The 9,774-nt window shown below is 32.4% G+C and overlaps 1 protein-coding gene across 1 annotated transcript; it reads right to left on the bottom strand.

The window, feature by feature from the left end:
* Positions 1-7,891: 7,891 nt before the first annotated feature.
* Positions 7,892-9,262, bottom strand: LOC110108559 (membrane protein PM19L). The gene is made up of 3 exons (XM_028698329.1): positions 9,051-9,262; positions 8,097-8,142; positions 7,892-7,987 (listed from the first exon to the last, which is right to left on the bottom strand). Exons 1-3 carry the CDS (start codon positions 9,260-9,262, stop codon positions 7,892-7,894), a joined length of 354 nt encoding a protein of 117 aa, XP_028554162.1.
* Positions 9,263-9,774: the final 512 nt, after the last annotated feature.

Below are 9,774 nucleotides of genomic sequence, written 5' to 3'. Positions count from 1 at the left end.
TATTTCATTCATTATGAGCACTGCTCCATTGATTCGTTTAGTATTCAGTGAACAAGTAAAAAAGAAATCCACCTTTACACTGTAAAACAAATCAACACATAAACACCTGAACTTGTGAAGTACATCAAATATATTGGATTTGAAATTTTTAATACTTGATTTGATTAAATTTTAAAAAAAATTCTATTTATAGTTCATTTTTAATGTATTTGAAATTTGTTTGTGTTTTTTAGTTGAAATTATAGCACGGTCGCTTCTACCCCGCTCGCTCCTTTCAACCACTATGTTGTCGGTTGATTATCTCTGCCAACCATTGCCAATACCCAACTGTTATCACCGCCCATCACTACCATTAGCTACCGGTCAGCCATTATTTGTCGGTTGCCAACCAACAACCTATATCCATCATTATTGGCATCATATTACATTCATTTTACAATAAAGATCTGTTTGGGACGACTGTAATTTTTTATTAAATAGTTTACAAAGCTGCTTTAGAGAAAATAATTTTGCTATTCTAATTGCAACAAATAGATTTTCATCATAAAATTTTTTGAAAAGCAATGAAAAAATAGAAATAAAGTCATGACCAAATAAAATCATGCATGATTGTTGCCTTAATAAATTACGGAGTAAGTTGTCTCAAACAGACCTCAAGTCAAATAATAAAAAATAATTACCTATATTTATTTTACGCTCATTTAGGCCTCGTTTGGAACCCTTTTTTATTGTTTCTTAAAGCGGCTTTCTTGTAAAAAAATTTTAATTTTTGTACTAAAAAACCAATTTCAGAAGCAGTAAAAAAGCCGTTCCAAATAAAACTTTAAACAACTATAAATATTTTAACCACATTATTTATTTATTTTTAATGTCATATACTCATATGCCATTTTATTATTATGATTATTTTTCTCAGCAAAACAGACGTCATTATGCATATAGGAGGTCTTAATACGGCAAGTGGTGTAAGATATTTTGGATGCTTAGATCAACCTGTGGCGCCTAAGAATGGAATGCTCCTTTTCAGATATTTCTACTTTGGCAAAGATGGAGATAGCCATTCTTCATTTCTTCTCCCATCTTTCCTTTTCTGAAAATAAAAAAGCTGAAAAGAAGCTTCAGAGATTTTGCGAAGGTGGAGCATTTGATGCGTTCTGCAACGCTGATATCAACAGGTGGCAATATATATTGTTGTTGGGGTGAAATCATCAGTCATTCTACTTATCTACTTGCTTTGTTGATTACTTGACAATATATAAAATAAGAAAAAGCTGGCGAGTGAAAGTAAGGTTTTGTTTGAAACAGCTTTTTTATTGTTTTGTAAAGCTGATTTTTAGTACAAAAATCTCTTGAAAGCAAAGAAAAAGCAGCGGTCTAAAGCTTTGTTTGAGACGCTTTCTGCTGCTTCTTAAAACAGTTTTCTAATATAAAATTTAATTTGTGTAGTAAAAACTGCTTGAAGAAACAGTAAAAAAGTTGTCTCAAATTAAGCCTAAAACTGTCTCACACTAGGCCTTAGTTTTGGAGAAGCCATTATTTGTTCACTGTTTCTATTGAATTTTTATGCTAAAAAGTTATTTTTAAAAGTAGTAAGAAAACCGTCCTAAACGAAGCCTAAACATCAAATTAACATGATAAATACATCTTGTCAGAGAATCATTATCAGAACTTTCTTTTACTTAAGATGGTCTCTTGTTTTTAGTTTAAATATATTTGATCCATTATAAAAAGTAATATATATATATAATTTTTTTGAGAAAGTAAATTTCAATGAGAATTTTGTAAGATAAGATTATATGATGGAGTTTTTAAGGTGAAAGTTATAAGATTTATCTCTAGGATGGTGATGTTAGATGGATAGGATGATATTTATTTAAGAAAAATATAATTTAAAATAAAATTGAGTTATTTGGACGCACATATGATAAATACATCTAAAGAAATATGTATGAAGTTTCCCTTTTACTTTGGAAGAAAATGAAGATAATTTAAATTTTAAAAAGATAATCCTTAAAATTAATAAAACATTTGTCATAATATTTTTTATTTCTTTGTGGTAGTGTTTTTAAATATTAAATGTGTATAACAGTTTATATTGTAAATTTTTAATAAGTGTGTCAATAAATTCTATGATCTTGTAATTCAAAAAATTTGAAATCTAATTAATTCCGTTAATTTTATGGTTGAGGATAAGGTAGAAATTTTGACCCAATTAATTTTACAAATTGTTTCGGATTGGTCCAAAAAATTAATTTGAAATTGATCAGATTATTAGTCGGATTTTGATTAAACATATTAGTTTTGGGCTAAATGGATTATTTTTGGTGAAAATGTGTTAGATTTGGGTTAACACGTTGATCTAAAAAAAATTATAGGATCTATATAAATGGTCAAACGAGTCGGATTTGGATTAGTAGGGTTTGGATCAAACATTGAGATATATGAATAAAATTATAACCTTTTAGGTGTCATGACATGGTCCCAACACTCCAATTTGAGAATATAGTTTTCAATTTTTCCTCCAAATCTTCGTTTCGGCTGCTCCGCTAGGGCTTTGCCCTAGCTTTTCCTTCGTGATTGCCGAGCTGCATTTCGGCGGGGTTGGCTTTCTTTTCATTTCCAGGGAAGTTTCTCTCTTCTTTGCTTGTTCGATTTTGTTTTATTGTTGTTTTTTCTTCCTCCAGCGCGAGCCGGGATGACGCCGAAGCTTTGCGACCCTGGTCTTTTAGGGGGTTCGCCTTCTTCGCGTTCGTTTTTTGATGTTCTTTCGGGCTCTTCTTCTGAAAATGATTTTCCTGAACTTAGGGCATCTTCCTTTCATGGTTTTCCATCCCTTTGTATATCAGATCACGAGATTAATGCTCTGGTCATTCCTTTTCAATTCTCTCGAGTTAGTTTTTTTTTCCTATCAAACGCCAGTCTCTAGATACCATACAAATTTTTTTTCAATCTCAAGCTAAATGGGGAGGTTTCGGTCACCTTGCTGGATCCGTTTCATGTCCTTATCAAGCTTGTGAATGACCTTGACTATTGTCGCGTTTTTTGCCATAGATCATATTTTGTTTATTTTTGCTACATGAAGCTTACCAAGTGGTCTCCCCTTGTTGATGTTGGTGTTGAGTCACCGGTCATCTCGATTTGGGTCTCTTTTTCGCAACTGCGGCCTCATCTCTTCTGCCAATGTATTCTTCAAGGGTTAGGCTCTCTGTTTAGCAAACCTTTAAAATTTATGTAGACACTTCTTTGGGTTCAAGATCGTCTTTAGCTCATGTTTTAGTGGAGTTAGATATCACTAAAGCCTACCATGATAAGGTCAGGTTAGGATCGAAGAAACTAGGTTATGTCCAGCAAGTGGTTATAGATGAATTTCCTCATTTCTGTGCTTCTTGTCGGTGTATCGGGCATGCTGTGGGAAATTGTCGTCCCAAGGTCGCTGTCCTAGATTCTGCGAATTTACCACTACCTGTTAAACCTCCTGTTGAGGTTTCAGTGAACCCTGTTGTCTCTGTGAACCCTGTTGTCCCTTCTATGTAGGTGCATGAGGTGCAGGGATTGGGTTGTTTCGTTGGTAAACTTGAGGAAGATGTTGCTATTTTGCTTCCTATTAATGGGCTGGGGTCTCTAGTGTCGTCCTCTCCTAACCCTTTGACTGTTATTTAGTTGAATAATGTGTGCTACTGGGTTTAATGTGAAGGTTTCTATGGAAAATGTGGCTGGGTCTTACCTTCTATTCAGCTCTCTTAGGCTTATGCTAGTGCTTGTGGTCTTTTGGGTTGTGCTGTTAATGCGTGTCCTATTTTGTCTGTGGTGGATGATGTGTCTGCACCATGTTTTTTAAATGTTAATGAGGTGCCTTGTGTGGCTGTGGAGGAATCTGGTGACTTTGGCATCCCTACTGAATTAGGATTGGTTACACCTTCGGGTGTGGTGAGTGAGGGATCTGGTGTTGTTCCTAAGTTTATTTCTCCTATTATGCCTTCTATATTTGATCATTTTGTTGAGGTCCCTGTTAACTTTGTATCACCTAAGGCGTTGGTTGCTCATGTGGGCTTTAATTCGGGGGAGGATGATAGGATACAATTTGATTGGCTGTAGTGCTCATCTGATTCGTCTTCGGAAGCTAGTGGGGATGATGAACCTGTGGTTGATTTTCCCTTAAATAATGATCGTCCTGTTGTTTTAGTTTTCTCTCGTGGGAGGGGTAAACATTGGAGGAAATAATTTGTGGGTTGGTGCTACTGCTCTCGGTTTTCCTTGTTGCCTCTCGATGATGGTTGGTTTTTGCATTTGTTGGATTTTGCTTGTTGACAGTTCACTGAAGCTTCGATTTAAGTTTAGTGCAGAACATTTGATTTGCTGGGCAATGATGTGGTTGGGGCTCACTCTTCCATGCCAAGGCTCATTGTAATGTTTGGTGGTGTTTTATTTCTCAGTTGGGTTGCCTACCTCGTGTTTTACTGTTCTCCGCTTCAAATTGGATAGTCTAAGCCTGGCTATGCAGTAGTTGGTAGCCTCGGCTAAGTTCTAAGCCCGTTGGGATGTAACTCCCTTATTTCTTTTGTTGCTTTTTTGTTCCTTCGCTCCTTTGCATCTTGTACTCCTTTTATTTTTTTAATAAAGTTTTTTATTTATGTTAAAAAAAACACTCCAATTTGGGGAAAAAAAATAGGTTCACATTAATGCTATCAATTTTCATGTCAGGATCTGGATAGAAATCTTGACCTAATTAAGTTTCAAAATAGTTTTAGATTGATAAAAAAATCTAAAATTGAGACGATTATCAATCGTGGTTAAACATAGCAGTTTCAGGTTAAATGGGCCATTTTGGATTAAATGTGGTTTATTTAGGTTGTACGGGTCATGTTAATTAAAAAAACTATATGATATATATATGATAGATAGATAAAATAAGTAGAGTTTGGATTAGTTTGGTATGGATGAAGTATTTTGACACGTCATATACATATCAAACATATTCGTATTGGATTAATTTCATCTCATTACTTGAATTGACACCTCAGAACATGGTGCATCCTAATTCATCTTCGAAATATTAATCTAAATATTATTTTTGTTGGATAGATTGAGATACTGAGTAATAGAAAACACGACCTCACCAATGGCATCTGAGACAGAACGAGCGTGTCTCTAGCTCAGCTCATCAATCCACCGTCCATTTCTAACATTCAATATGATCCCGACCTTACACGTGTATAGCACTAGCACATTCACATCTATATATACACAGCTATCTACAGTACAAGTGTAGTAGAAATTTACTTTACAAAGAAATGAATATTGTTTCTATCTACATAAAGGTTTCTCTGTTTATGTTCCTAGATCTTCTGATTACTCTGTAGTTTTGCTTTATTCACACTAAGAGAAAGCATTTACGACCTTACAAATATGCTAAATAAACTTTGCCTAGAGTTAGATGCCATTATGCATAAAGTAGGTTTCAATATGATAAGTATTAAAAGATATTCATAGATGCTTAGATCAATTTGAGGCTAAGAATAGAATACCATTTCCATTTTGGCAAAATGGTGACAAGATACTTCTTTCTTTTTTCTTATTCTTAAAATAAGAAGTTGGAAAGAAGCTTTAAAGACTAATGAGTTTTAAAGTGGAGCATTTGGTGAATAGAGAATAGTAAAGAGATCATTCTTTACTTTCATTGGTCTTTTGTATTTGATTTAAGTTCCTTTTATCTATCATGCAACATAATAAAGATATATATATGAGATGAAGTTTATAAAATTCAAATAAATTGCTTTAAAATGAAGAAATGCTTTACGTACTTTGTGTGATAAGAGATATAATGAAGATAAAAAGGTAAGATTTATAGATATCGATCTTAAAAGTTGTTATTAAATCACTCATCATAAATATATTTTACGACTGAAAGACATTGATAACACAAAAAAGTGATTGTCACTACTCGCAATAAAACGATAGAAAAGATTTTTAAAAATAGCAGAAATGGGCATTCATTTGAGCTTGTAGAGTTTTCCGGTGCTAACTATATGAGATGCAAAGTTGATCAAAGAAGTATTTCAAACACATGCCAAATTTTAAGACTTTTATTAGTATCAAGATCTAATAGAAAATATAATTTAGTTGTTTTATCCATGACAAGCATAGAGCATGATACTACAAGTAGTTATATCGCATAGTTATTATGTCTTAGACAATAGTAAGAATATTACAAACTAATTAGATTAGATCAAGGTGCATTAAGATGTGATAATACTTGTACAATAAATTGAGCAAAATACTTAGAAATTTGTTATCATTTTATTCGAGATCATGTTACTCAAGGTGATGTAGTTCTAGAGCGAGTGAGTAAAAATCTCCAGCTTTACAAAATCCTAACATGAAGATTGATCCCTCACTACAAGTAGTTTTAGTAAACTTATATAATGCGTTGCAAGTTTATTTTAGATAATCTCTCGATTCGATATCTCAAAATATTAAAATCAATAAAATAATAAGAAATTATAGTATTAGCAGATAAGTGTAAAGGGCCTCCGCGAAGTTACTGATAACCTGTAAATCTTTTCAGTCATTCACTCTTAAAAGACTATCAATAATTGTTATTATCCAATTTACTATATCCATCAATATTTTCAATTTTCAACATATATCCATTCTCTTCTCACCTAAATATTTAATAGAATTAATGCACTAAGTATTATATATGTTTAATTAAATATTAATTCTATATTTTTCTTAAACAAGTTTACTAATCACACACCAAGACTAGGGCTTGGCCCGGAAGATGGGCTTCACTAAATTTATGAGGCTGGAGCCACATTATATTAAGTTTTTATGGCCCAGTTTAAGAGCCCATGTACTCAATTGGCTTACACATCCAGCCCAATTGTCCTAACGGGCCAGATTTGGACTTTTTAGGAATAAGCCTGACCCACTTCTAAGAATTTGTCTTTTTTATAAATAAGGGGTTATTTGATTTGATGAAAAAAAAAAACATACAATAATTCAAATGCAAAAATTTTAAAAATTTTGGTCTTGATTGTTGAAAGAGTAATTTTTAATAAAATTATGATGAATTCCAAATAAACTTTATAGTTCATTTTTTATGTATTCTAAAACAGGAGTATTTTTTTATCGGATTTTAAATATGCTACTGCTATCGCCACTAGTCTGCCATCACCGCCTGTCATCGTAGTTGATTGTTCTAGTTAGTCTGGAACAACTTTTTTATTGGTTCTTAAAGCATCTTTCTAGCACAAAAATTTTAGCTTTTGTACTATAAAACTGCTTTAAAAAACAGTAAGAAAGTCGTCCCAAATGAAACCTAAAATTTAGCCTAAAGTCTTAACTTAATTATCATGACCCTCCATTAGGGCACACATCTATCTTAAATTTGAAGAATTATTTGTTAGATCAAATTTATTCATGCCCCCTCTTCCAATATCATGATCAAAGACACCTAAATCAATCACACCAAAAAATAAAACACATGATTCACATAATAATTATAATAATAATAAAACTTTAGGCTACGTTTATGACGTCTTTCTTACTGCTTTCTGAAGCAACTTTTTAGTACAAAATTTTTTAGTTTAAGAAATTTTTATACTAAAAAAATGTTTTAAAAAGCAATAAAAAAGTCGCCATAAACAAAGTCTTAGACTCCTAAATTGTTTTCATCATAAACAAATCAAAACTTTAAGAAAATCAACAAATAAAATTTCACCATGAAAATATCATCAATTATAAGCAAACTATACAATATGAATGAAATTCTCACACAATAATTAAATGGAATTAAATAAAAGGAGATATCAACAACAAAGCCAATAAAATAAAGAAGAACAACCACACAAGGAGAAATCTCAACCGTTCATTAGTTTTGCTGATCATTTTAGGCCCTTGGTCTTATTGCTGCTGCGCCATGTATCGCAAGAATGTATAGAAGCTGGGTTGCTGAAAGGATGATCATAAAAGCCTCCATTGTTCTCTGCAAAAATCACCAAAAAAAAAACAAAAAAATAACTAATATTTTGATTTTTTATGAAAAAAAAAATATTTTTTTGGTTGATCGAATATTTGAATTGTATTAAACATACCAGGCGCGTATTTCTTCCCTCTAAATCAATTTCTTTGCAGGCTAAACTGCGTAAAATAAGAAGAAAATGAATCATTTCAGTTTCCTTTCTCATTACTCACTGTTGTGCAAAGTTAAGGAAATCCAACTTAGGGCATCTCCAGCCGAACCGAACGTCATTCATCTATTGCAAGTCTCCGCTCGAACATCAAAAAAGAAAACACATTTTGTAGTTTTCGCGCTATAGTTAGCAATGCGACGCCAATATTGACATTGCACTGATCAAAACACGAAAATAGTATTCAGTTTGTCGTTCAGTTGGACGCTCATGGCTATTGCAAACGGAGAGTGTCATTTGGTTGGATATGGCCTTAGGCTTCATTTAGGACAATTTTTGACCACTGCTTCTTCGTTGATTTCAAAAAAATTTATACTAAAAAGTTGTCTTAAAAAACAGTAAGAAAGATATGTCAGACGAAGCATTACGAAGCATTAGACTTTGAAATCTCAATATGTCACAATTTAATATTTATTCATCTAGCACTTTATTACTGGTGTTCGTCAGACACTCAATAGATTGGAAGAGAGAGAGAGAGAGCGAAAGAGAGGGAGAGGGAGCGGAGACGTAATAAAAGCTTAATTAATCCTTACAAGGAAACCGACGACATGTGAAAGACGACTAGATTGACGACGAGCGTGGCGCCCATATTGAAAGACGAAGGGACGACTGGGATGGTAACAGGAGATGTTATTTTTTTATTTTATTTTGATAATTTGAGTGTCATGAATGTATAGAGTAAAATTTTTATGATAAACATAATAATCATTATGTTTTAGATGATGTTATATATTCCTTCTAAAAAGTTATTTTTATAATAAATTTAAAAATAATTAAAAAAAAACTTAAATAAAATCACCAAAATAAAGATAAACAACCTGCTACAGAATATATTTTGAAAGTGAGAAGAGCACTTACCCCATGGCGAGAAGGGTAAGACACCATGCAATGACAGCAGAGGAAGCCGCCGCCGGCAAGCTATCGGAATTCCAAGCTCGGATATGGTTGAAGCCGGCGAGGGCGGCGCCCGCCCCCACAACTGAAGCAATGAGCGCAAATATGACAAAGAATCCGGTCGCCGCGTTCCCCATTGGGAAGAATATAGGCGAGAACTGGGCAGGGAGGACCATTTCTGAAGCTGTTGCATCAAAACTCTCATAATATTTATTTGGTTAAAAAAAATATTTGGGAAATTTACCTACAAACCTCAAAATTCTTATATATTTAGATATTTAACCACCAAAATTTTTATATTTATTTATTTTTCACTTTTACCATAAAATTCTTACTTATTTCCATATTAACACATAAATTTAATATTTACTAAGAAAACTCTAAAATCCACAAAGTAAAAATAAAAAAATAACATAAATGCAAATTTATTTAAATAAAAACACATGCTTTTATTCATATTTTCTTGTGATTTAGACATGAAATAAAACTGATTATTGATATATAAGAAAATATAAATATTTATGTATTATATTCATAAATATATAAAAAGAATTTATTATATATATATAATTCTTTTATAAAATAATATTATGCTATAATTCTATTAAAATTTTGTATAATTGTTCTCTCTCTTGTCTCTCTAGCAATATACCTCGACAAAATTATTTTGAAATGATAATAATACACA

Source organism: Dendrobium catenatum, unplaced genomic scaffold, assembly GCF_001605985.2.
Source record: "Dendrobium catenatum unplaced genomic scaffold, ASM160598v2 fragScaff_scaffold_1063, whole genome shotgun sequence".
NCBI lineage: Eukaryota > Viridiplantae > Streptophyta > Magnoliopsida > Asparagales > Orchidaceae > Dendrobium > Dendrobium catenatum.
The sequence above is the reverse complement of the archived record's forward strand: the minus strand, read 5'-3'. Positions and strand labels throughout refer to the sequence as shown.